The sequence below is a fragment of the Desmodus rotundus genome, chromosome 3 (genome assembly GCF_022682495.2).
Source record: "Desmodus rotundus isolate HL8 chromosome 3, HLdesRot8A.1, whole genome shotgun sequence".
Classification (NCBI taxonomy): Eukaryota; Metazoa; Chordata; class Mammalia; order Chiroptera; family Phyllostomidae; genus Desmodus; species Desmodus rotundus.
Window position 1 is genome coordinate 185,532,527 of NC_071389.1, and position 27,531 is coordinate 185,560,057.

The window sequence follows — 27,531 nt, forward strand, 5'->3', positions numbered from 1 at the left end:
CATTTAATTTGTTATTTCTTGGTGGTGGTGGTGCCTGTGCATTTGGTGTCATATCTAAGAAATCACGGCCAAATCCAGTGTCATGAAATTTTCTCCTATGTTTTCTTCTAAGAGTTTCATAGTGTTCAGGCTTATGTTTAGATATTTGATCTGTTCTGACTTAATTTTTATATACAGGGTGGGGAAAAAAGTATATTTATAGTTTTCATATGGAAAATGATAGAATAATAAATAATATTAAAAGACCTCTGTGTTTTACATACTCACAACTGTAAACCTACTTTTGCCCCACTCTGTATGTTTTAACATGTAACTTCATTCTTTTGCATATGGGAATTTAGTTTTCACAGCACTTCTTGTTGAAATTCCTGTTCTTTCCCTGTTGGATGATCTTGGTAACTTTGTTGAAAATCATTGACCATATATACTAGAATTTATTTATGGATTTCCTATTCTGTCCCATTGGTCTAAATATCTGTCATTATGCCAGTACCACACTGTAGCTTTGTAGTGAACATCGGAACTTTTGCCCCCTAACCACAAAGTGTTTGGTAAGATTGAGATAATTATGTAAAGTCACCTACCAAATTAGTGCCTGAAATACACGATAAGCATATAATAAGGGTTGTTTTTTCCTTAAAACTTTAGGAAAACTTTTCTAGGCTTGAAAAACTTTACATGTTTTATAAATTATATTTGAGGAATATGTATATTTAAAAATTAAATCTTACGTGGAATTCATGGATTCAGATATGTCAGAACCGGAAAATATTCATTTGAAAAATATTAAGCTCCTAATTGTTTATTGTACTAGTCACTGAATGTAAATGTTTAGGCAGTTAGAAGTAGCATGTTGTATTTTGGGGAGTGACGAAAAATGAAACTGAAAATATAGAAAAAGGTCTTATAGGTGATGGGGAACACTAAAGGACTTTAAGCAGGTAAACGACTTGGTCTAATGTACATTTTAGAGATACCATTCTAGAAGAGTGGAATTTGGGGGTGGGGAAAACATAAGGGGAATCATGCCTCTATCCAGGGTTATTTTTCACAATCAGATATATAAATTTATAAGTGCTTAGCATAGTGCTTGCATGCAAAAATAATTAATGATAGTTAAGGAAAAGAGAGTGTTGGTCAAGCATCATAGGAAGGACTAGAGGGACAGGGTGAAGTTTCATAGAGGTAGAATAGGCCCTGATGACTTACTGTGGGAATGGGAGTTGGAAGTGGTGTGGAGTCTAATAGGATTTCCTGCATTTATTAAGAAGCTGATATGCCATCATTTGAAATAATTCACCAGCTGGAACCTACGCAGGTTCAGTGACTTACTTGCTCAAAGTTGCAAGTGATGAAGTGAGGACAGGAATCCAGATATCTTTTAAAATAGTACTCTTTACATTCTTAACTGTTGACTTTCCTTCATGTTGAAAGCTGTAAGGGAGTTTTTAGAGAATTCATTTTCCTATTTGTTTATTAAGCAAATATCTACTGGTCACCTATATGTTTGACATAGTTTTGGGTGCTGGAAGTGTGGCAGTGAGCAAAATAGACACAAATTCCTGCCTTTTGGAATTCACAGTCTCATGGTGGAAGAAAGACAATAATATATAGTACACTAGATTATAATGATAAATACTTGTGGAGAAAAACAGAAGGAAGCGGGAAGGAGGGATAGTTTGCATGGGGAGGAAAGGGGAGTTGCACTTTTGACTGGAGTAGTCAGGCGTTTATCACTGAAAGGGGGATATTTGAGTAAAGACCTGGAAAAAAGCAAACCATATAGATAACAGGGGAAAGAACGCTATAGGCAGAGAGAACAGCCAAGGACAAAGTCCCTGAGACATAGAATCTGCATGGCATGTTCAGTGAACAGTGAAATACCTGGAATGGTGCAGAGCAAATAAGATGATGAGTAGCAGGAGATAAGGCAGAGAGTTAATGACTGGTTAGGTCTTACTAAGCCCTGAAAGCCAGAAAAATACTTTGGATTTTACTGAGAGAGCGGAAAAGTCTTTGGGAGGTTTGAGCAGGAAAGTCTAGACCATGGGTTATGTTTTAATGGAATTACTCTAGCTGCTGTGTTGAGAATTAAACTATGTAATAGAGCAGTGATTTTCAACCTTTTTCATCTCATGGCACACATAAACTAATTACTAAAATTCTGTGGCATACCAAAAAATACAAATTTTGCTGATTTATTCACACTGGATGGCTATTGTTGTGTTGACTGTTATTTTTTTTATTTGACAATCTAAGGGAAAAGAGGTCAGTGCCCTTGACTAAATAGGTATTGCATATTTTAAAAATTCTTGCAGCACACCGGTTAAAAATTGCTGTAGTAAAGTAACAGCAGAAACAAAGATATGAGATAGGTTGGCTGCTGGAGTCATACAGGCAAGAGATGATGATGTTTCAGGGTAGGGAAGGTGGTAACAGAGAATCAAATTCTCAGGACATATATTTTGATGATGAAGTTACTGAGATTTGCTGTGTAAGAAAAAGTGCAGTGTAAGAAAACTCAAAGGTTTTTGTCCCAAACAACTGGAAAAATGAGGTGGCCATTAATTGATATGGGACAGGCTGTAGAGGAGAGATTTGACTTGTAGGGAAGCTCAGTTTTGGATCGTTCTAAGATTGAGATGCTTAAACATTCAATGGGAGAGAAGTCAAGAGGGCAGTCAGATAATCAAGCCTGGACTGTAGAGCTATTTGAGAGTAATCACCTTATGGATGGTATTTAAACCTGTGAGAACACTGAGAAAGAGTAGAAGGAGAATAGAGAGGTTGAAACATTGAGTCCAGGAGGTTGGGGTGATGAGGAGGGACCAGTAAAATAAACCAAAAAGCAGTCTCCAAGGGAGCTGGAAGTAAGAGTGCATTAATGTGCCAAAATTTTGTTTTGGGAAACAAAATTCAGTCAGTCTTCAATTTTTGGTTAACAAATTCCATGGTAATCATAGGCATAAATACTAATCCAATGTGATAATGAGGACCATTAGTTACTATTTGAAAACTGAGCTCAGTGCTGTTCAGAAAAACTGAATTTCAGTATGAAGTGTACGTATATACAAATATTAAGAATTAGAATCAAATGGACAAAGATATCTTCATATTTACCAGCTGTAAATCAGGATCAGGATTTCCTCACTTAAAAGTCAGGAACTGAGTAGATTTGGATAGCAAAGTGCTTTTGTATTACCTTTTCTTTTGCTTATGTGCCTGTAGAAAAGAACTTGATAAGTAGTTGTTCTTTGGTTTTATAACTTTATCTTCCCTGCTGTTGCTTCATTTATGCTGGCAACTGAGAATCTACACTTTTGCATTTATGATGAAATTTGTTACCTGATGTGTAATAAGTTTTACTGGGAGAAGCAGTAATTACGAGTTATGAGACATTTCATTATTGTAGTTGAAAGGAGTTTTATGTAATGTAAAATGTCTGGTTATTTTCCATTTACAGGTTTCTGAAGGATTGTCATTTTTGCATAGCAGTGTGAAAATGGTTCATGGAAATATTACACCTGAAAATATAATTTTGAATAAAAGTGGAGCCTGGAAAATAATGGGCTTTGATTTTTGTGTATCATCGACCAATCCTTCTGAACAGGAGGTAATGAAGGTTTTAGTCTCCTAATTTTTTTAAGCTGTGGAAATTTGTGACTGCATCTGGAATGAACTAGAGAATTTGTAAGCCTCATAAATGTATAGGAATAGGCTGCATGGTACAGTAGTATGTTTAAATGTACAGAAAATTTTTAGAGTTCACTGTATCTAAGAGTATTCTTCAGCTCATTAATTCCACACTAGTCAATGTTACTTGAGAAAAAGATGTTAGAGTCAAATAAATTTGAGAACTATTGGGTTAAGATGTTTTTCCCCCTCAGAATGTCAAACACACTAACAGACATTGTGAATCTCTACCAGTATTTCCCCAACTTGTTGACCACAGAATCTTTAGGAAGCACGATAACAACATTAGCATTTACTGAAGCACTTTTCATGTGTTTATTTATTTAATTCTTAAAACAAGGTCACTGAGGTATAGGGAAAATACAGGCAAGTACATTAGGTTCATAGAATGAAATAACCTGCCCAAGTTTTGGCAGGCGGTATATGGTAGAGCTAGGAATTGAATCCAGTCTTTCTGGTTCCAAAACTCCTGTTACTTAGTGATTGTGATACCTGCCTATTTATACTTGGAAGACACTGCAGTATTTTAAGTCTTCACTATATGTAGTTGTTAAAGGGACCTTGATATATCCTGAAATAGGTTTGTAATTTAAATAAATATTTTTAAGGGAAACAGAAAGAATTTGCGTTATGTACTATGGGTGGAATACTGTCCTAGGCCTGTTTTTCCCATTTGGTTAATCTTACACCAACCATTTGAACCTGTTAACTAAGTGATATAGCTAGTTAGTGAAAGAGCAAGGTTTCAAACAATAGTCTGTTTCAGCCCGTGAAACTTGAAACCTGTGTATCATAAAACGTAGGCCAGACCTTTCCATATTCATGCTGTATGATAAGCTGACAATTGTCTTCTGGAAGAGAGCTCCACTAATCTCAAAAGCTCAACAGTTCTTTCTGTTCCCTCTTTGGGAATTTGGGGATTTTAGGGCTTAAAGTGGGGATGACAGTTTTTACTTGTATGACTGAATATGAATTTAAAACTAGATTATTGCTGCTTGGTAAAGGCTTGCTTTCATTTGAAATATTTAAGCTATGAAATCTCTTTTTTGTCTTATAGCCCAAGTTTCCTTGTAAAGAATGGGACCCAAATTTACCATCATTGTGTCTTCCAAATCCTGAATATTTGGCTCCTGAATACATACTTTCTGTGAGCTGTGAAACAGCCAGTGATATGTACTCTTTAGGAACTGTCATTTATGCTGTATTTAACAAAGGGAAACCTATATTTGAAGTTAATAAGCAAGATATTTACAAGAGTTTCAGTAGGCAGTTGGATCAGGTATTTATTTGCCTTTAAATATTTGCTTGCGTTAAAAATGTATTGATTGCTGCTTTGACTTTTTTTTTCTAAAATGTATTCAGAAAATTCTGAGTGTCTTATATTTTAAGTTTGCATACAATCAACTTAAAAAAGTAATTCTGTAACTAATGAGGATTAGTTAAAGTTTGTTACTTTAGCTGTAATCATAATGTATTTACTAGCTGAATATTGAAATATGTTAAAAATATTGGGCATTTGGTTTTAGGAATAAAAACAGTTTCAGGTAATAAAGATAAGTATTTTAATTTTCATGCAGTAGTAGAATTAGCAATTTGTTTTAATCTAAACATATATTTCTGAGTACATTTTAAGTGTCTTAAGTGGACTTGACAATATAAATGCATATCTCTGAATATTTTATATTCATATTTAATGTTATCACTTTTTTGAATAGTTGAGTCGTTTAGGATCTAGTTCTCTTACAAATATACCTGAGGAAGTCCGTGAACATGTAAAACTACTGTTAAATGTAACTCCAACTGTAAGACCAGATGCAGATCAAATGACAAAGGTAAGTGAGTGCACATGAATTCCTGCCTTCAGTGGAGTGGAGGGACAAAAAAATTGTTAACTGCTTCCAAAACAAGATTCAGTCAGATATAGTCCCCAGATAATACCTATATTCTTGAATGTATTAAACATTTAGCTTCTTTTACTCTTAAACATTTAAAAAATGTGTGTATATAATTGCTCTGATATAAAATTAAGATTTCAAATAAGCAAGAGTCCTAACAGTCACAATTAAATATGCAGAAATTTTGGGCACCCCAAGAATTTATAGCCCTCTAATTCATTCCTATAAGCATGGATTTTAATAGATAAATGATATTTTTTATACCTTCAAGATTTTTACTTAATCTTTCAATATTTTACTAGTTATAGAAAGAAAATGTTACTCCAGCCAACTCAATAAAAATAATTTGTTACTTTCTTATTCTGATTTTTATAATTAAAATTTTTATGAAGTGCTCTTTAGTATTTTGCTAAGTGTTCTGAATACTTTTTTCACTAAACTGTGGCAATTTCAGATATGAGAAGTACTTTAATATTTATTAAAATAATGGTATTTTCCTGTTTTTAGATTCCCTTCTTTGATGATGTTGGTGCAGTAACACTGCAGTATTTTGATACCTTATTCCAAAGAGACAATCTTCAGAAATCACAGTTTTTCAAAGGATTGCCAAAGGTTCTACCAAAACTGCCCAAGGTTTGTTGTTGATCAGTTTCTTACTATAGTCAGGACTTCAGAATTTCAACTTTACTTTGACTTGCTATAACTCTTCCAAAGAAATAAGTGTAACTTATGACTATGAAATACTGCAGACTGAAGCCACAAGTTTAGTGGACCTTTTTTTTTCTTTTTATCCTCGCCCAAGGATATGTTTTTATTGATTTTAGAGAGGAAGGGGGAGGGGAGAGACAGACAGACAGAGACACTGATATGGGAGAGAAACATGGATCGGTTACCTCCTGTATGTACCCCGACTGGGGATTGAACCCACAACCCAGGTATGTGCCCTGACCGGAAATCAAAGAAGCCCATACTCTTGTCATTGTGGAGGTCATTGTCTCACCAGCAAGTGTAATTTCAATGTTAATACTAAAGACCTGAAATAAATTATAAAAACAATTTTTGCCTTTCAGCGTGTCATTGTGCAGAGAATTTTGCCCTCTTTGACTTCAGAATTTGTAAATCCTGACATGGTACCTTTTGTTTTGCCCAATGTTCTTCTAATTGCTGAAGAATGCACCAAAGAAGAGTATGTCAAATTAATTCTACCTGAACTTGGCCCTGTCTTCAAACAGCAAGAGCCAATACAGGTATGTATATAGGCATTTTTCCTATTTACTTGCTGTTCTTTAGTGATGTTAATCAACGATGACTATCATTGAAAACAAAAGGAATGAATATCTGACATTTTAAAAAATGAGGTAAGTATAAGAAACTTTTCTCTTCCATTAGTCTGCTGTTTTGCATGTTTGAAGTGAACTGTTCCTAAAATTATAATTGAACTTTCCAAGTAAATGTCTGCAGCTCTTCATAAGGTACCATCTCAGAAAATTATAATGAGATTTTGCATGTGTTACACTGTTCCCATTGGCCTTATTGAAAGTTATAGATTTGGATAAAGACGGATTAATATTTCTCCTATACTTCTGAGTTTTTTTGTTCTTTTGTTATTCAGGATGTTTGATTTAAAGATGGTTTTTGCCAGTGTTTTTTCTTTATTTTATTGTTAATGAATAGTTTTGTCAGAAAAGGGAAAATGCTGACAGTACCCAAAAGTGTAACGTGTGTGTATTGTAAGTGAAAAACATAGTTAGTCTCTAACATGGACTCTATTACAATATTTATTTGCCAGATTCAAGGTAGTCTTGGATTTAGGAGCAGGAGGATCATAACACCTGGGTTGGAATTGTCCTTTAAGAGTGAGCAAGTCATTACTCTCATAAAGCTTCTCTTTTGCTCATTTCCATAAAGAAAGAGGTTGTTGAGAGAGGATGAAATTTTCTGGAGATAGTAAATATTATTACATGCTTCTGCCACTACATGGCAATAGCTTATTAGCAAATTCTCAGCTACCTGATTTCACGGTTTTGTGGCAGGCTGTTTGCAGTCCTTCCCTTGAAAGGAGGGGAACAGAAGGAAGTGCGGTAGTAAGGCAGGAGTTCCTGCGGCTAAGGAAAGGGCAGGTGAGGGAACTATGGGCTTTGAAGCAGATTTATGCAAATATTGTTAAGAAGTCAGGAGAGAAAGTAGTGGAGCCTCATGTTCACTGAGCTGTGCATCAGTCAATATAGTCTCCTAAGGAATCTATTATTTGAATTCTTATTTATCTCTATTCTTTGGTACTCTTTTTTTCCCTTAGTAATCCAGCTAAAAATTCCTTTTGAAAAATTTTAACCATGCCTTGGCAAGACTTAAGTGTTCTTCAAGAACAGAAGGGGTAGTTTGTTCCTTATAATTTAGGTATGTGGTGGCAGCTAAGTGGAAAAATGAATTGAAATGTTTATTTCTAGAATTTTTCCTGACATTCATTTTTACTCTTCTCTCGAGCTGTACCTTTTCTTTTTCTCTTGAGCCCTTAGAAGCCGAGTGATCGAATTTACTTCTTTGGGCCTTGTGATTTTGCTGCCCTCAGGCTTTTATTTTCTTACCCAGTTGCTTTCCAGATAGTTGGTACTTGTGGGTGAGTGATATATTACTGAAGATATGTGAGAGTTAGAAAATGGGCCTCTAGTTAGATGTCTAAACCGAGGGCAGATGTTAAATATTTTGCTTCCAGAAATGTAAGATACTTGATTTGTATGTTTTTGTCTTCCATGCTCTCAGGCTAGCAACATGGTAAGTGTCAAAATATATAACTTACCCTTTAGAAGATACTTTAAATTTTGTATTACATAAAATCATGTAAAGATTCTGGACTTTAATACATTGTTCCCTTTTTCTACACAGATTTTGTTAATTTTCTTACAAAAAATGGATTTGCTGCTAACCAAAACTCCTCCTGATGAAATAAAGAACAGTGTCCTACCAATGGTTTACAGAGCACTAGAGGCTCCTTCCATTCAGATCCAGGTAAAATATTTGATTTTTTCTTCTTTAATGATGATTTTGATTCTTCAAGCAGGAGAATGAAGTAAGGTACCTTTTGGGTTAGAATCATAAAATCTTTTATGTGAAACTCAGTAGTATATATTAATCCCTTAAATTGCATTATACACTGTTACTAAAATGTACCCACTCTTAACTAAATTATTTTATTTATGTACGTATTTATTTTTCCACAAGTATTGCCTTAAAATAGCATAAGGATTGTCACATGGAAGAATTAGCTTGCCCTGTACAACCTCAAAAGTAGACCTCAGACCAGTTAATGGCCTCTTCTCAGAGGTACATATGTAAATCCAATGTGAGGAAGACTTTATGACTCACAGCTGTTTATGCTGGATCAGGTGTCCAATCCTTAGGTTCTCTGATTTGTGATACTACCAGTGGAGCTTGGTGATGCTCATCACTTTAATCCTTATGAAGTTGTGCCCCACATAACCCAGTTTCAAAGTGCCATGTTCCAAGAAACAGTTCAGCAATCAGAAATGCTCATGAGTTCTTCATTAACATTCTCACATGCTTGATAGCAGTATTATGTCTTAAAATCCCCTTTTTATTTCCCTATGCATGTCACCTAATCGCTCAGCTACTTCTGCTTTTCTTAATTCTCTCTGAAAACTTCCTCAACCCCAGTTGTTTCTCTTCCCTTTTTTCTCTTTTTTCTTCATCACCAAAACCCTAATATGTTTGTTTTCTGGTGGGTTCTGGGGCAGTTTTGGATGGTGGGGCCCCATGCGAATCTCATGAATTTGTCCATTCTGATGACGAACCATCTTTCTTTCTTTGGGCAGAGGTAAGAGGTTCATGTTTCTCCCTCACTTTCCACATGTAATCCAGCCATCTAATGTAAATACAATGCTTGGGGCTAGAGAAGGCATGGGAGCCAGTCAGAGAAGGCCTCAAATGCTAGAGCAAGAGCCTGGATAGAACTGAGGACAGTCGGGGAACGAACCTTCAACACTTTCTAGAACCTGTCCCTTGCACTCTTCTACACTATCACAGCCCTAGTTTAGTCCACCTTTGAGTCTTGCAAGAATTTCTTCAGTTCTCCTTTTAGGTCTCAGAGTTTTGCTCCTTTATATTACAGCTGAACCCAGATCTTTGTAAAATTTTTAGCAGTCAAATATGACCAATAGTCTGATTAGTCTTTTTTTGTTTTCCAAGTGTCCTCAATTCAATCCAAGCTCCTACTCCTAGTGTTTGAGGCCCTCCCTGGTTGGCTCGATGACCCCTCTAGTTTCATCCATTTTTCCAGACACCTTAAGTACAGGCAGTTCTCCACTCTGTCCCCCTCTGAGCCTTTGCTCAGGCTGTGCTTTCTGCTGGGGATGCTTTTCTCTCAACTACCTGGCAAATGCCTGCATATCTTTCAGAACTCAACTTAGGCATCACCTCTCTAGGGAACCTTTTGATTCTCTGTCTCCAATGACTGCTCCCTTTTTTGTGCACCTCTGTTCTCCCAATAGAGTCTCACTGGCAAACTCCTCTGCATCCATTCCATCTTCCTCCCACCGAGACTGGGCACTGGTTGTGGCTGAGTTTCTGTAACTGGTGGGCTGTACTGGGCTGGACCCACCATAAACCCAGTAAATGTTAAAGGAATGAAAGTACTGTTGGGGCCCCCCACACTCTTTAGGGAAACCTGGTGTGTTGGAGTTGGATGAACTTGCATTAAACTACAAACACGCCACAAGCTGTCTGCTTGTAGGCAAGTCATTGGAATTATGAGTCTCCATTTCCTCAGCTCCTCCTACCCATGAGATTCTGTTAAGTAACATATGATATTTCTGTTGTGGCTTGCTGTAAGGGTTCAAATATACATCACTTTTTTTTAAATATATTTATTGATTATGCTATTATAGTTGCCCCATTTCCGCCCCTTCACTCAACTCCATCCTGCCCACCCCCTCCCTCCCACATTCCCCCCCTATAGTTCATGTCCATGGATCATACTTACAAGTTCTTTGGCTTCTACATTTCCTACACTGTTCTTACCCTCCCCCTGTCTATTTTCCACCTATCATCTATGCTACTTATTCTCTGTACCTTTCCCCCCTCTCTCCCCCTCCCAATCCCCTATTGATAACCCTCCATGTGATCTCCATTTCTGTGGTTCTGTTTCTGTTCTAGTTGTTTGCTTAGTTTTCTTTTGTTTTGGTTTCAGGTGTGGTTGTTAATAACTGAGTTTTGCTGTCATTTTTACTGTTCATATTTTTTATTTTCTTTTTCTTAGATAAGTCCCTTTAACATTTCATATAATAATGGCTTGGTGATGATGAACTCCTTTAACTTGACCTTATCTGAGAAGCACTTTATCTGCCCTTTCATTATAAATGATAGCTTTGCTGGATAGAGTAATCTTGGATGTAGGCCCTTGCCTTTCATGGCTTGGAATACTTCTTGCCAGTCCCTTCTTGCCTGTAAGGTCTCTTTTGAGAAATCAGCAGACAGTCTTATGGGAACCCCTTTGTAGGTAACTGTGTCCTTTTCTCTTGCTGCTTCTAAGATTCTCTCCTTGTGTTTAATCTTGTGTAATGTAATTATGATGTGCCTTGGTGTGTTCCTCCTTGGGTCCAGCTTCTTTGGGACTCTCTGAGCTTCCTGGACTTCCCGGAAGTCTATTTCCTTTGCCAGACTGGGGAAGTTCTCCTTCATTATTTGTTCAAATAAGTTTTCAATTTTTTGTTCTTCCTCTTCTCCTTCTGGCACCCCTATAATTTGGATGTTGGAACGTTTCAAGATGTTCTGGAGGTTCCTAAGCTTCTCCTCATTTTTCCGAGTTCTTGTTTCTTCATTCTTTTCTGGTTGGATGTTTCTTTCTTCCTTCTGGTCCACACCATTGACTTGAGTCCCAGTTTCCTTCGCATCACTATTGGTTCCCTGTACATTTTCCTTTGTTTCTCTTGGCATAGGCTTCATTTTTTCATCTAGTTTTTGATCAAATTCAACCAATTCTGTAAGCGTCTTGATAACCAGTGTTTTGAACTGTGCATCCGATAGGTTGGCTATCTCTTCCTCGCTTAGTTGTATTTTTTCTGGAGCTTTGAAGTGTTCTGTCATTTGGGCCATTTTGGTTTTTTTTTATCTTGGCGCGTCTGTTACTTAAAGGGACAGAGCCTTAGGTGTTCACAGGGGCGGGGTAATGCTGGTTGCTGGGCTGTGACGCTGTACGGGGGGGGGGGGGGGGGGGGGGCCGAGAGGGAGCAATGGCGCCCGCTCCACTCTGTGGGATCTCAGTCACTCCCTCCGCTACCCACAATCAAATTGGGCCCCTCTGGTGCTGGTTCCTGAGTGGGTGGGCTTGTGCACGCTCTAGGCCCCCCGTGGGTCTCTCCAACGACCTCTCCTGTGAGGCTGGGAGTCTCTCCTGCTGCCGCCCCAACCCCCACGGGCGTTTTCAATCAGAAGTTTGAGGCTTTATTTCCCGGCGCTGGAGCCCTGGGTTACTCGGTCTGCTTCGCTCCCTGCTGTTCGTCCAGGTTTATCTGTGCACGAGTGTGGGGCCACGGGGTACTACCCGCGCTCTGCCTGCCCCCTCAGCCACTCTGAGTCCGACCCTCTGGGTTTATCTGTGCGCAAATGTGGGGCCACAGGGTCTGCTAGTGGTCAGACTGCCTGCCCCGTTCATCCCACACTCCGCCAGTCTCGGTCCTGCCACGGCCACGCGAGTCCTCTCCGCCCCAGTGCCTGTCTCCGCCCCTCCTACCAGTCTGGATGTATGTTTCTTTTTTATCTACTTGGTGTCGGACTTCCTTGCCGTTCGATTTTCTGTCAGTTCTGGTTGTGCGAGGAGGCGCAGTGTGTCTACCTACGCTGCCATCTTGGTTCTCCAAATATACATCACTCTTACAGCCAAGAAGTAGAGGAGGAAAAGGTATTTGTCTATTTAGTGAACAGAGGATCAGAAGCATGGATTTAAGGGGTCAGGAACAGAAAATTCTAAGACCCCAATGTGCTTGGGCTTTTGTGCTGTTCACCTGCTCTGTCCAGAGCAAAGTCAAGTTAAGTGGATGGGATTAGGGGTGACAGATCACAGGCCTGCCAGAGCCAAGCCCTCCCCTGGCTGCTGGAATGGACCTGCCCCCAGTGACATCACAATCCTGAGTGGTTCCCAAGGCACTGCTGTAGGTGGACCCTCATTTCTCTCCACGGAGCTCTAGGATGTGGATGTGAGAAAGGTGAGCAAGGAAGGCAGATGGCAACGAGAAACTGCCCGAGCTCCACACCTGTGGGCACAGCTCAGGGTGACCCTGGAGAGGCAGGAACATTGTCAGCTCCTGATGTTGGCACTTGGGACATAGGTGCAGCCACTCAGCCGAAGGTGAAGCCCAAGAATGTGCGTAAGGTCAAGGCGCTCATCATCGACCTGGGCTCGCAGTACTGCAAGTGTGGCTACGCAGGAGAGCCGAGGCCCACCTACTTCATCTCCTCCACCGTGGGCAAGCGCCACTCCGAGGCAGCTGATGTGGGCGACACCCACAAGGAGATGTATGTGGGCCACGAGCTGCTCGACATGGAGGCACCTCTGAAGCTGGTTAACCCTCTAAAATACGGTGTTGTGGTGGACTGGGACTGTGTCCAGAACATCTGGGAGTACATCTTCCACACGGTCATGAAGATCCCCCCTGAAGAGTATGCTGTGCTGGTGTCCGACCCCCCACTCAGCCCTAGCAGTAACCGGGAGAAGTATGCAGAGCTCATGTTTGAGACCTTTGGCTTCCCTGCCATGCATGTGACATCCCAGTCGCTCCTGTCCATCTATTCCTATGGTAAGACCACAGGGCTGGTGGTGGAGAGCGGGCATGGCGTCTCTCACGTGGTCCCCATCTCAGAGGGCAATGTGCTGCCAGGCCTGACGGTCCGTGCTGACTACGCTGGGAGGGACCTTACCAACTACCTGTTGCAGCTGCTCAACAAGGCTGGCCACAAACTCACTGACAACCACCTACACATTGTCGAGCACATCAAGAAGACATGCTGCTACGCAGCTCTCCTGCCTGAGGAGGAGCTCGGCCTGTCCCTGGAGGAGCTGCGCGTGGACTACGAGCTCCCCGACGGCAAACTCATCACCATTGGCCATGAGCGCTTCCAGTGCGCTGAGATGCTCTTCAAACCCAGCCTGGTGGGCAGCACCCAGCCCGGCCTCCCTGCGCTCACAGCCACTTGCCTGGGCCACTGCCAGGAGGCAGGCTTCAAGGAGGAGATGGCCGCCAACGTGCTGCTGTGTGGCGGCTGCACCATGCTGGATGGCTTTCCCGAGCGCTTCCAGAGGGAGTTGAGCCTCCTCTGCCCCAGGGACGGCCCCACAGTATCTGCTGCACCCGAGAGGAAGACTTCTGTGTGGACTGGTGGCTCCATCTTGGCGTCCCTGCAGACCTTCCAGGAGTTCTGGGTCAGCAAGGAAGAGTTTGAGGAGCAGGGCAGTGCAGCCATCCATATCAAGTGCTGACCAGCGGTACCCAGACAGGCCAGGACTTGTGGGCAGGTGACCTCTGGCCACTCTATACATTTTATAGAATTTCACATAAAATTTTAACACAGTGGCTCTTGTCTAGTCTGAATTTCTTTCTTAGTCTGATAGAGGAAAGTGGTGGGGAGTTGGTTTTAGAGGTGTCAGCACCTTTTGCTCTGCTAGGTCAGAAGCAGCAGGGGTAGGAGGCCAGTGGGAGGGGCCCTCCTCAGTGACCCCTCCCCAAATGAGGGTGACATGTCAGAGCCCAGAGTGTGGCTTCTTGTTGGGTCATCATGGGGGCAACACTCACAACCAGGAGTCTGACTTCCATCTCCTGTTTCTACCCAGTGGTCATCTGCCCATGGCATCATTGGTGCTTGATTGCCCCAGGCTCCCTCACTAAGCTCCCCTCACTTCTGCTCCCTTCAAAGGTATAGCCCACAGGTGTGCATCTCCTGAGTATGAGGGGCCTTTCCTGCTCATCTGCCTTTCAGCTTCAGCCAAAATTACAGCTTTTTTTGCAGTCACACTAAGTAGAGCCACTGAATCCAGAGGGTGTGGGAGGAACCAGAGGGTCCTTTGGAAGTCATGTGATTTTCTTCTTCCTGTGGAGGTGGGGAACTGAGGACCAGGGCGGAGGGGCCATGCTAGTAGATGAGTCCAGGTCTCCTGACCCAGGTCATGATCAATTCCAGAAGAGCAAACGTGGGTGGTTGAGTTTGGGCTACTTAAACAAGATACCACAGACCAGGTGGCTTATCAAAAATAGAAATTTATTTCTTACAGTTCTGGAGACTGGAAGTCCAAGATTAGGGTCCCAACATGGCCAGGTTTTAGTGAAGGCCCCCTTCTGGGTTGCAGACTGCCGACATCTTGCTGTGTTCTCCCTTGATGGAGGGGATCTTTTAAGTAACTTGAAGAATCAATTGACAAGTACCTGTATAACTAAGTAAAATGATTCATTGCTTTTACTTATCAGAAATGTATTATTCTGGAAGGTTTGATTGCAGTTTAAATTATTGTGTACTTTCTTCCGTAAATAATTAATATGAATTAAAATGTTAAATATATAGGTGTCTTTTTCACATAAAAACATTAAGTAGGTTCTTCCCATACTCATAATTTTCTTTCATGCTTGGTAACATAATCTTCTATTCAGAAATGTTCCTTCTGTATTGAAACTAATATGCATAGCAGGTAGAACAGCAAACAGGAATTTAGTGTAATCATTCCTAATTCATTTATAGTCATGCTTTCGTGTCACAAAGGTGATGTTAAAACATCATGTTCTTTGCCAAACTTAGTTTTGTAGCTTTGCTGTTAAAATTTTAGTTCTAGGGGTCTCTGTCTGGAAAAAAAACTTAAATTACTATTAAAAGTATAATTTATTTTTGCATTTTTTCTTTATATTGGAAAATTGATATGTATGTTAAGAATGTCCCACTGTAAAAATGGTTTCATATTTAAATTTATAGATTCTTTGCTACTATAGAAATTCTGTACACTTATAAGAAAAATATAGAATTTTAATTTTTCAAAGTTATTAACCAAAGTTTTTTTTTTTTTTTTTTTAGATTTTATTTATTTTCTAGAGAGGGGAAAGGAGGGAGAAAGAAAGGGAAAGAAACATCAAAGTGTGGTTGCTTCTCACACGATCCCTATTGGGGACCTGGCCCAAAACCCAGGCATGTGCCCCTAGACTGGGAATCAAACTGGAGACCCTTTGATTCTCAGGGCGGCATTCAACCACTGAGCCACACAAGCCAGGGCCAAAGTTTTTTTTTTTAATGTGAGCCTAATGCCACATATATAAGGTCACTTTTTTTTTGACTCAGTTCAGTCTTTGTCTACTAAGTTCTTTTGTTTATTCAAGTTGTGAAGTTGAGGTTGAAGTTTTTTTCTTTATGAGATCATGCCTTTTTAAAGGTGAGGATAAGTTGCCTTTGTCCAAATGACATGGGATGATTAGGGTTAGTGTACTATATATACATTTACTTTTTAGCTCTTTCCAAAGGAGTTGTCAGTTACAGCTTCTTGAAATGTTCCCACAGGCCCTGTGTAGCCAGCCTGGTTTTATATTCAGTGAGATTAGGAAGGAGAGAGAAGGTTAAGTGACATAAAAAGGCCATTTTTCTTTATAAGGAAGGGAGTTCATTTTGCCAATAGGTATCAGCCAGTATTTTATTGAATAGTTAAACCAACATTTATGACATTATTTAATATGTGTTAATCACCAGTCCAGTTAACTAGTATCAACCTTACTTGGTAAGAGTCTGATAAAGTTAAAGCCTGTGTAAGCTTTGGGAGAGTCCTAGAGCACAGGTGGCAAACACAAGGGCCAGGGGCCGAATCTGGTGCTCCCCACCTTGTTGTTTTATCTGGCCCGGCACCTTGTTTCTACCCAGCAGCAGCACTGAGCCCCTTGCTTAACTGTTAAGGAGTAGTTACATTTATACAGTCCTAAAATTACATTCAGTCCTTTGAAGGTACCCTCGAGGCTGATGTGGCCCCCGGTGAAAATGAGTTTGACAGCCTGTCCTAGAGCAAGAACTAGAAACAAAAATCTTTCCCCCAAGCTTCACACAGGCACATGGCTAGAAAGTAACTTCTGAAATCCAGTTGCAATCTCCTGTTCTTAGGTTCTTCAGTGTACCTTCTCCTATGGAGAGAGCTCTCCCCTCCTTTTGCTAAGTGATTTAATCATGATTCAAGATTTGCCTCTTTGTAATTTGCTGGATTGTACATCGAAGTTCTCTCTCTGCCCCCTTGCCAGCCTCCCCCCCATCAATTAAAAACATCTTTCTTAAGGAGGTCTCTCTGGTAACAGGAGCACAGCATCTCACTGACTTGATTATTCTCACTCTTGTTTATTCTCTCCCCTCTGTGGAAAAATGGTTTCTTGAATGTAGCTTGTATATCTTATCCTCAGTGATACCACTCACTTAATTATTACAGTTCTGAGTGGATACAAACATATAACTCTCTTATATCTGCCTTTTGAAAATCTGGGAATAAGTTAAATAAAAGGCTTCCCAGTATTTTGATAACAAGAGTCTCAGTGGTTAACTGGTTTCTATCTGCTGATGACAAATGAGTGTCTTTGTTTACCAAATATTGTCAATAACTCCTTCTCTGATACACATTGATACTTCCATTTTCTTTAGTAATCTCTTCTATGCTTTGCTACAAAGATCATTCTGACCCATATAAGGTATCTGGGATGTTCTTCAGCCAGTTAGTTCTCAGCCATTGTTTTTCTTTTCCTTACTTTATTTAATCCACTTATCATTCATCCTCCTTTTTCCTATTATCCTCATTCAGAGTTACCAGTTTCAATTATTTATGCTATGTCATGGCATTAGTTAACAAGAATATTTTAAATAAGTTTTCCTGTTTCTATGAGTTATACTTGCTTAAGTTTCAGAATTTAGAAGTACTTAAGAATATAAAGAAAATTAAAATCTTCTTTCAGAGATGCCTAGTTAACATTTCTAGGTATATTTTTCCAGTCTTTTTTTCTAAGCCTGTAAACAGACACATGTACGTACAAATTTTAAAAATTGGGACTATATAATAGTGTCTTATTGCATTTTCTCTCCAATATTATTAAACAGTCCTTTAAAATATACTTTTAAAAATGTTGGTATTATGTCCCATCATGTGGATATATGTAACAGCTAAGAAATCCCTTAAGTGGAATAGTTTTACATGACTTTGTTTTTAATTTTTCCTCTCTGTGCAAGATAGCAAAACTTAGGCGTTCTGAAGTTTCTTGTTTTCAAAAATAAATAAAGAATTGTTTTATCATGGAAAGAAATTAGAATGAGATCAGGGAATTTTGGTACCATATGCTAGTTTTATAATCTAGTATGATTTTGAATAAGCCTTCTGAGCCTGTTTCCTCATCTGTAAAATTGAAAACTGGAAATAACATTCTTTCAAATAGTTGCTGAAAGGACCAAATGATATAATATACATAAAAGTTTATTGTAAACCATGTAACAAATTAGCCATACAAATGCAAAATATTTTTTAACATGTGAGAGAAAAGGTGAGTCCCTAAGATTGATCCCATTAATTTTCTTAATAGGAACTCTGTCTAAACATCATTCCAACCTTTGCAAATCTTATAGACTACCCATCCATGAAAAATGCCTTGATACCAAGAATTAAAAATGCATGTCTACAAACATCTTCCCTTGCTGTAAGTAATTGCATATTAATTTTTGTTTTTCTTTTGTTTCTCATTGGTTGAAATAATTTTCCTTTTATAGTTTGTTCATATTGTGGCTTTAGGTAACCTGTACAGTACTATAAAAGTAAGCAATAGCTATAGTTTTTCCTGATACATAACTTTACAGTAGTACATCCCTGATCTTACTCCCTATTGAGTGCATCATTAGAAAATTTGAGTGATTTCTTTTTCTTAATCCTTTTCTACTTTAACTCACAATTTATTTGTTGGTAGTTTTAAAGTAACCATGAGAGTTTAAGTTGGTGTATAAGCCTAAAAGCTTTTTGAATGACTCCTTTTATAAACTGCCTTTATTTTTAGTTATCTACTCTTAATTTTTTTTATTTCTCACTTACTTGCCTACATTCAAAAAAAGTAAAGCATACAATAAACAATAAGTTAATAAGAGTATAAGTGGGGAATAGTTGTACTCAAAAATCTATAGTAAGAGTAGTTACCTTCTTTGAATACAGAATTTCAATACTAAGTTACTTGGTAGTCAAAGGTAGAATAAACAACGTAGTTCTCATTGTCTCATATTGGAGGCAGTAAATGTCCCCAGCCTTTTCTCTAATTGTAAGTCATAAGAATTATCTCACTGATACTTCTTTACAGAAGTAACACTGAATACTCTCTTCAAATAGCAGCTTTAGAAAAAAGGGAAAAACAGCCTTCCTTCAACTGACCGATTAAATTTGCATTTGGTAAAGATAGTTCTCTGGATATTTCATTCATCTTTTTCTTTTTTGGTGAAATGTGAGTTTAAAAATAAATATTTGTAATTTAATAGATTTATAGGCAAAAGCAATTTAAATGACATGACTTTACCTTACAGCCATCTAATCCATTTTTGTTCATGGATTTTTTGTTGTTGTTGTTTTAGGGTTTCTCTTTTTTTGGTAGAAAGGCTGTGAGTGGAAAACAGCATTGAAGTAGGAAAAAAATATCATTGTTTACTGAAATGAATATGTATGAAATGAAGTTAAAAAACCCAAGCTTTTATTCTGACTCTGCTGCTAATTATCCCTGTGCCCCTGGGGCAGGGCACTCAACCTCTCTGAGTGTCTTTCGTCAACATTAAATAGTCCACTTCTCTGAAATTTTGTAATGTTAATATTAAATTTCAAACTAGGTGGTGATAATAGAGCTTAAAATTCACTTTTCCAAATGCCCTTTAAAAAGTCACATAAGCCATACTATATTTCATGGCAGCGTACATTTATCAAAGCAGATGTTTTAGTTCAGTTCTCCGTTTGCACAGTAAGATGGGACGCATGGATACTTAAATGACCTGTAATGCCCCAGGATGTTTATATTCCTTTTTAAGATGCCAGCCAAGCCATTAAAGGCTTGCTGTTTATAAGGAGTTATAATGAATGGATTTAGAACAGTAACTGGAATGGATTTGCATTTTATGTCACAGTCACTGCCTTTCCCTTTGGAGTGGCAAATGTGAGTGCCTGAATTGCATTCATAGGTATAAACTCTAAGGTTTAAATGATCTACCTAGGAAATTCCTGAAACATGAATCATGAGTTAGAATTATATTTCAATAAGCTTCCCTGAAAAAAAAGAAAAAATAAATTGTATGCACAGTTAGGTAAAATGCTTTAAGAGCTCTATTCATGACTTATATGAGTAATATTTTATACATCATAAAAGAAAGTGAAAGTAAAATGTTTTCTCCAGTTTCTCTTTATGGTATGTGTGTGTGCACATAAGCCTAAGCACATAAGCACACACACATAAAGAATGCAGCGATTCCTGTTATAAAACTAAGAGCAAGTTTAGCCTTTAGATATCATTTTGAATTTATAATATCCTGTGTGTTTGAATTTCAGAAAAGTTATACATTATTTTTCAGAAAATTTTTTCATCTTTCTTGCAGAAATATAGTGCTTTGTAAGCTAAATTGTTTTTTACTTTTCTTAGTTTACTTTTTTTGAAAAGTGGAGTTTTATTCCTATGATCCTGGCTGAGTATTTTATCTTAACAAATTCCAGATGAAAAAATAGGGTGTGAAATATTTATCAAAAGAGTCAAATGAATGATAGAATTTTGATAAAAGAGCTCCTAAATAGGTCTTAATAACTGTATTAAATATATATTTAGAAATAGAAACTTTATTTAGTACAAATATAGATTCTCTTTACATGTTATTAAAATATTTAAAGAATGAATTGAACCTGAGAATGGAACTGGAGACTATTATGCTAAGTGAAATAAGCCAGTCTGCGAAAGACAAATACTATATGATCTCACTTATAACTGGGATCTAATGAACAAAGTAAACTAATGAGGAAAACAGAACTAGAGTCATGGAAGCAGGGCAGAGACTGATAGCTGTAGGAAAGGAAGAGGGAGGAGGGAACGATGGAAGGAAGGGGAAGGGACTAGTCATAGAACATGTATGAATGACTCATGGACATGGACAATAAAGGGAGGATTGACTGGGTGAGAGGGGTGGGCTGAGTAGAGGGGGGCAAAAGGGAAAAAATTGGGACAACTGTAATAGAATAAACAATTAAAAAATTAAAAGAATGAATTGAATCTGAGTTACAGAAAAATAGTAGAAGCCCAGTAAAACCGATTACTTAGTTGGAGAATGCAGTCCTTTTTATGATTCCGATATCCCCAAAGAAATGTTCTTAGTAAACACATAGAGTGAAATTTCTCAGACCCTAACCACTTTATTTAAAATAATAGAAAATTTAAAGTCATTACTTAGCTTTAGCTAACTAGTGTCCTGGTAAAGCCGTTGCAAATCTTTCTGAAACAGGTCAGGGGCATTTGTAATTATGTGAGTTTCCTATATTAAGAAAGGATGAGAGCTTTTCAACCTCTTATTCTTGGGTTATTTTTAACATGTATTATATGAAGATTAAATTTACACTTAAATATTTTGTTCTAGATTGTAAAGACATTCAATGACTAATGCAATTTACCTCTTTTAATAGGTTCGTGTAAATTCATTAGTGTGCTTAGGAAAGATTTTGGAATACTTGGATAAGTGGTTTGTACTTGATGATATCCTGCCCTTCTTACAACAGATTCCATCCAAGGAACCCGCAGTCCTCATGGGGATTTTAGGTAGCTGAAAACTTAATATCATTTGATACTACTTAATTGTTTTACAGTCATGCAAATAAATTTTTCAATCTATAGAACCATTGTACTCTCACGTATGGTATATAGCACTCAGTAATTGAAGAATGATGGGATAAGTGCCATGATATAAATTTTCTTTGTGTTAATTTTAGCAAAAGCAGTGGAACCTTGACATTTACAAAGGAATAAGACATTTGGGAAACATTACTTCACAAACACCATGATAGCATATAGTTTTCCCTGTAAAATGGTGCCAAAAAAGAGAGGCAAACAAAACTACTTGAAATACTGATACTAGTCTTAACAGCAATACCTAATGTTCATTTGGTATGCAATTTGTAAGAGGCACTATGCTAAGTATTTTCTATATGTTTCTTATTTTGTCTTCTCCAAAATCCAGTGAGAAATAGGTACTATTATTTCTCTTTTACAATAGCAAACTGAAGCTCAGAAGTGAAGTTATTGAAGATTACACAACTGATAAGTGATAGAGCTGGTTTTCAATTTAGGTATGTTTAAATCTTAACCACTCTGTTTCACTGTTAAGTGATTTGCTGATGAAGCATATTGGCCTTACAACACATTTTATTCTATTAGCATAATTACAGATTACTGTGTTAAGAAACTCTGAAATTATTTGTAGTTAGAGCTATGAGAGTCCCAATCTGGAAATGCCAGGGCTGTGCTATACTAATAGAAGCAGGCACAACTAGTGAATCACAAAAACAATAAAAAGTTCACTTTTTACTAAATTTGAAGTTCTTTGTTAATTTTGAAGAAAAACTATATTGCTCAGCCATATATTTTTAACACCTGCTATAGTGTCCAGTCTATAGAAAGTTCTTAGCAAATATTTGCAGGAATGGTCAGCAAGTAATTTATTGTGGACCTCTGGAGATGGTAGGACTTCCGGGATATGGTATGAAAGTTTTGGGCTCAAAGAAATTAGTTCTCTTGAGAAGGAGTTTGGCATAGTGGAAAGAGCCCTAGCCCCAGTCTGTTTCTTCATGTATCAAATGAGGATAAAAATAACATCATTATAAATGGAGGGAGTCTTATGAGAATTCAATGAGACAATTGAAGAGAAAGTAATTAGCATAGTGCCTAGCAAATGCGTATTTGAACTTATTCAGTAAGTTCACAGTTAAGTTATTCTTTAAGTATATACAAGTAAGTGACATGTGCTACATTAACAGGAGAATAGTAGAAATGGTATGCTCTAAAGTCTTGGATTATATACAAAACTCTTACAACACAAAACCAGTTAGAGAATGAGGAGTAAATGTGCTCAGTTGACCTAATGAAGGCTTTGTGGAATAGGTGTAACCAGCAGAGTTGAGGTCCCAGTGAACAGGTGAGACCATAGGGGAGGATTGTGTGGAGTTTAATTAAATTACTAAGGTTCAAATACGTTGCGTGTCATTGGCTAAAGATGTGAATAAATGTGTAGGAGTAGACTTAAACAATTTGAAATGGGTGTCTCCAGTTGAGTGAGAGGTCTGAAACATATACCTACGTGTTTGCAGGGCAGCGGGCATTCTGTAACCTTACTGCTGCACTGTAAGAACTGTACTTAGTTCTGATAGGCTTTTAATTTGTATACTATTATTAAAGGTGCTCTTAAACTAAAAGAATACAGGGTCAATATGTCATGGTGTTTAAATCTAAATGATGATGAAGCTGAAATCATTCTGATCCATATTCTAAGTACTGATAAGGACAAATTTGTAACTATACTAATTACCAAGAGATTTCACGTAGCTGAACTATTTTCCTAATTTGTGTTGTTAAATTATACAGTTTTCTCATTTTTTTTCTGTCAGGCATTTACAAATGTACTTTTACACATAAGAAGTTGGGAATCACCAAAGAGCAGCTGGCTGGCAAAGTATTGCCTCATCTTATTCCTCTGAGTATTGAAAATAATCTTAACCTCAATCAGGTAGGAGTAGTTTTGTGCTTTATTCAATTTATTCATCTTATTGTTTTTTGGCATTAAGTATAGAAATATATTGCTTATGAACATTGGTAAAATAAGGAAAAATATGTCAGAGTTAAGTGAAAGCTTGTGGGTTCGTAGTATGGAGTATGTGAGGTGGAAGGATGGATTGTTGGCGGCTTCATTGGGAGACAGTAAATAAGCAGAATGTTGAAAGATGTGTAGGATTTGGGACTACTTCATGTTTGAGGCTGGGAAGTATACATGAACAGAGAAACATGAATGTAATGTGTCTGGGATGTGTATTCTTTACTGCCGCATAGCAAATCACTCCAAACTTGGTTTAAAACAACAAGCACTTACCTCAGTTTCTGCGGGTCAGCCAAGCCAGAGCATGTATTCTCTGTTTAGTTTCTCTTACTCATCAGTCAAAGGCCAGGTGTCATCTGAAGGCTCACCTGGTGTAAGGATCTGTTTCTAAGCTCATCCCATGGTTATTGGTGGGAATCCTTTTGGGCTGTTGGATTGGGGCCTCAGTCCCTAGCTCTCTCTTAGCTTGATGCCACTGTCAGTTCTTTGCTTCATGGGTTTCTCCACCATAGCAGCTTGTTTTATCAAAGGCAGAAAAAGAATCTGCTAGAAAGGTGAAAGTTACAGTCTTATAATGTACTCAAGGAAATTATATCCCACTTACCTTTGCCCTATTCTGTTGGTTGCAAGCACCTCATGGGTCCTGCCCATGCTCAAAGATGAGGGATTACACGGAGGTTTGAGTAGCACAATGAGGCGATAAGTGGGAACCTTGCAGTCTATCTGCCACTGGGAATGAATGATCCAGTTTGAGTGAGCGATGCCTATAGTACAGTAGGGGAGTAGTGGGAGAAGGATAAATTGAGACTAGAATAGGTAGGTCTTAAATACCTATTTGATTTAGATACTTGAAATTTTAAGGGTGTGGTAAATGCTTGAGCAAAGGGATAATGTGTTCAAAATTTATTACAGAATTGTCTCTGCATAACTTTTTTAAAAAAAATTTATTGTTATTCAATTACAGTTGTATGCCTTTTCTCCCCATCCGTCCACCCCAACCCAGCTGAACCCACCTCCCTTCCCCATCTCCACCCTCCCCCTCGATTTTGTCCATGTGTCCTTTATAGTAGTTTCTGTTGCATAACTCTTTATCACTGTAGTTATCACAGCCATGTACTTAAGTGCCTGGCTCTCCCAGAAGGCTGGTTATTATAGCTTACTCTTCATTATATCCCTGGCAGTTAGTGCAGTGCCAGAAACAAAAATATTTATTGAGGGAAAATTTGAGGTGCAGAGAAATGACGCCATTTGTTCACCATAGAACTGGTGTTTAATGAAGTATGAGGGAAAAGACTGGGAGGGGTTACTGTTAAACTGAGAGTGTCAGGAACAGATAAGAAGGCAAGACTCAGAATTAAGGACTGCAAGTGAATTAGAGCAAAGCTGGGAGTTAAGCAAGAGAGCTCTGGGCATAGGGGAGAGTATTGAGTTAATGGAGTTTTCAAATTAGAGAAACGTGTGACATAAATCAGATCCAAAACTTTATGGAAGTGGTAGGGTTAGCCTCTGAAAGTTTGTGTTCTTAGATTTTAGTTTTTGGCTTGATATTTTCTTCATATCTTGGATGGCATGGTTAAAGTTATGATTGGCAAAAAAGAGACACAGTGAATATTGGGGAAGAATAGGATGATCGTATGTTCAAGACAGTCTTTAACTTTGGGTCATTTCTGTTCTTAGTTCTTATATTTATGATTTAGGGTGTTTAAAAATATCCCCAAATGCTTATTTTCGGATACATAATTTTGTTTGAAATATGGTGTTAGAGTTCTTCAGCTTTATGGTTGATTTTTTTTAGGGGCCTGTTTTCATCAACAGAAATACTTTGATTCGTATCTCCTGGCATTTCAGAATAGTTAGCATGGTCTAACTTAGAGTGGTCTGTTTTCCTGTTCAGTTTATGGAGGGTTCCTAAGTCAAGACTGCCCTCTTCTGTCAGTTTTGATTGAAAATCATCTAAGTGTGTTATGCATTATGCAAAAATGATTAGGTAGCTTAGGAAAATATATTTTTAGCATTTGATTAAAAAGTAGCCAATTCCGTGCAGCAATCAAAACACAATCATAACGTATGTTCGGGGAGAGTTTCTAAGACCACCCCCAGACTCAGTGATTCACTAGGAGGATTCACAGGCCTCGGCATGTAGTTGTATTCATGGGTGATTGCTTGTGGTAAAAGAATGTAAAGCAAAATCAGCAAAGGGAGACGGCTCAGAGGGCAAAGTTGGGGCCAGAGATAAGGCTCAAGCTTCCAGAGTCATCTCTTGCTAAAGGCATGAAGAATGTGCTTCATTTCCCCAGTAATGAGTTGTGACAATATGTGTGAAATGTTGCCAACCAGAGGAGCTCATTAGAGACTCCCTGCCTGGAGTTTTTATTGGGAGCTGTTCAAGTAGCACCCTCTGCCCGTCATGTACTCAAATTCCAGACTCTCAGAAGGAAAGCAGGTGTTCATCATAAAACATATTCTTTGTACAGTTTCCAGGGGTGTCAAACCTGTGGCCTGTGGGACACATGTAGTCCAAGATGGCTGTGAATGCAGCCCAACACAAAATCATGAATTTACTTAACACACTTTGAGATTTCTTATGATTGTGTGTCTCAGTGTATTTAATGTGTGGCCTAAGACAGTTCATCCAGTGTGGTGCAGAGACGCAAAAAGGTGGGACATGGGACATCCCTGGTAGGCACAGTGAGCCACTATCATTGGTTAATGGTGGGAACCTCTTAGTCACTGGACACCAGCCAAGGGCCAACCTTGTAAATAGGCCTTTCCAAGGAGAACAGTTCAGGCCTACGCTAACTCTTTTTGCACCGACTACATACAATATGGGTGTGCAATGTGGATGAATCTCACAAGCATAATGGTGAGCAAATGAAGGCAGATACAAAAGAGGATGTACTGAGTGATTCCATTTATATAAAGTATAAAAACAGTCAAAACTATGTGCTAGAAGCCAGACTGGTGTTTACTCAGGGTGAGAGAGTGGTAAGTGACTGGAAGAGATCAGAAGGAAGCTTCTGGGGTATTGCCAATGTTCTGTTTCTTCATAAGCCTACTGGTTAAATTCATTTTGTGATTTTTTGAGATGTGCACTTACATGTACCGTATTTTTTTGGACTATAAGATGCACTGTCCCCACCCCAAATTTGGGAGGAAAATGGGGGTGCGTCTTATAGTCCGAATGTAGCTTCCCTGGCTCGCTGGTAGGGGAGGAGGGGGAGTGGCGGAGGTGGAATGGGAAGAGGCAGGAGCAGGGGTGCTGCTGCAGGAAGCCGGCGGCAGCAGGAGTGGGGTGATGCTGTGGGCCCTGGGCTGGGAGGAGGAGGTTTCCTGGCAGTGCGAAGCGAGGGAGGCAGGAGTGGTGTCCCGCTGTGGCATGCTGTAGAGCTAGGGAGGAGGGTACAGGCCGTGTAGGCACGTTAGGAGAAGAAAGCCTGCGGTGCCCGTATGTGCCTCCATCACATGACTGGTGTGTCCCCCATTAACATTAATATAGGCAAATTCCACGGCAGGGTCACCTGTTAATATGGCCCTGCAGCTGTTGCAAAAGTACAACTCCCATCATATTTGGACATTTTGGGATGATGGGAGCTGTAATTTGGCAACAGCTACAGAGCCACACAGGTTGTGCACAACTGCTGTCCCCATACAAGAGTGTTGCACAACCTGTGGCCCTCCAGCAGCAGATCCCCCACAACAGTGTCAGCAGCAGATCTCCCATAGCAGTGCATCATCCACTGATGTGCTCAGCTACAGCGCCCCCATAACTATGAAGGACACAGTGCTGACAGTTCTGTCATTACTGTATTTTGTTGTAGAAAAATACCATAGCGTACTATAGTCTCCTGCTGAATCTACCGTAGTTGTGGAAAGATGTAAAAGCAGAAAAGGATTTCTGCTATAAAGGATGTTATTAAATATTTTACCACATTTTTTGCTTCAAAATTTTTTCCCCTATTTTCCTCCTCTAAAACTTAGGTGCGTCTTATGGCCCGGTGCATCTTATAGTCCAAAAAATACGGTATACTTTTCTATTAGCATGTTATATTATACTTCATTAAAAAGTTTTAAAAACTAATTA

General features: G+C 38.7%; 2 protein-coding genes across 5 annotated transcripts in view; both read left to right on the forward strand.

Annotated features, from left to right (window-relative positions):
- The window catches only part of SCYL2 (SCY1 like pseudokinase 2), a 58,058-nt gene that overhangs the window by 22,408 nt on the left and 8,119 nt on the right, over positions 1 to 27,531 (forward strand). For 3 of the 4 annotated variants that reach the window (XM_045187229.3, XM_045187230.3, XM_045187232.3), the window contains exons 5-14: positions 3,464 to 3,613; positions 4,751 to 4,972; positions 5,409 to 5,525; positions 6,096 to 6,221; positions 6,659 to 6,835; positions 8,349 to 8,360; positions 8,472 to 8,594; positions 18,170 to 18,283; positions 21,271 to 21,403; positions 23,245 to 23,363. In XM_045187229.3, the coding sequence (XP_045043164.2) occupies positions 3,464 to 3,613; positions 4,751 to 4,972; positions 5,409 to 5,525; positions 6,096 to 6,221; positions 6,659 to 6,835; positions 8,349 to 8,360; positions 8,472 to 8,594; positions 18,170 to 18,283; positions 21,271 to 21,403; positions 23,245 to 23,363 (1,293 nt within the window). The remainder of the gene's footprint in view (positions 1 to 3,463; positions 3,614 to 4,750; positions 4,973 to 5,408; positions 5,526 to 6,095; positions 6,222 to 6,658; positions 6,836 to 8,348; positions 8,361 to 8,471; positions 8,595 to 18,169; positions 18,284 to 21,270; positions 21,404 to 23,244; positions 23,364 to 27,531) is intronic. The other variant, XM_024579089.4, reaches the window with a different exon arrangement.
- On the forward strand, positions 12,514 to 14,273 carry LOC112321650 (actin-like protein 7B). Its single transcript, XM_024579092.3, has one exon. It carries the CDS (start codon positions 12,823 to 12,825, stop codon positions 14,074 to 14,076), a length of 1,254 nt encoding a protein of 417 aa, XP_024434860.2. The 5' UTR covers positions 12,514 to 12,822; the 3' UTR covers positions 14,077 to 14,273.

Excerpts from the sequence above, each read along its gene's own strand:
- LOC112321650 (XM_024579092.3), top strand. The coding sequence starts at position 12,823 with ATGGCAACGAGAAACTGCCCGAGCTCCACACCTGTGGGCACAGCTCAG.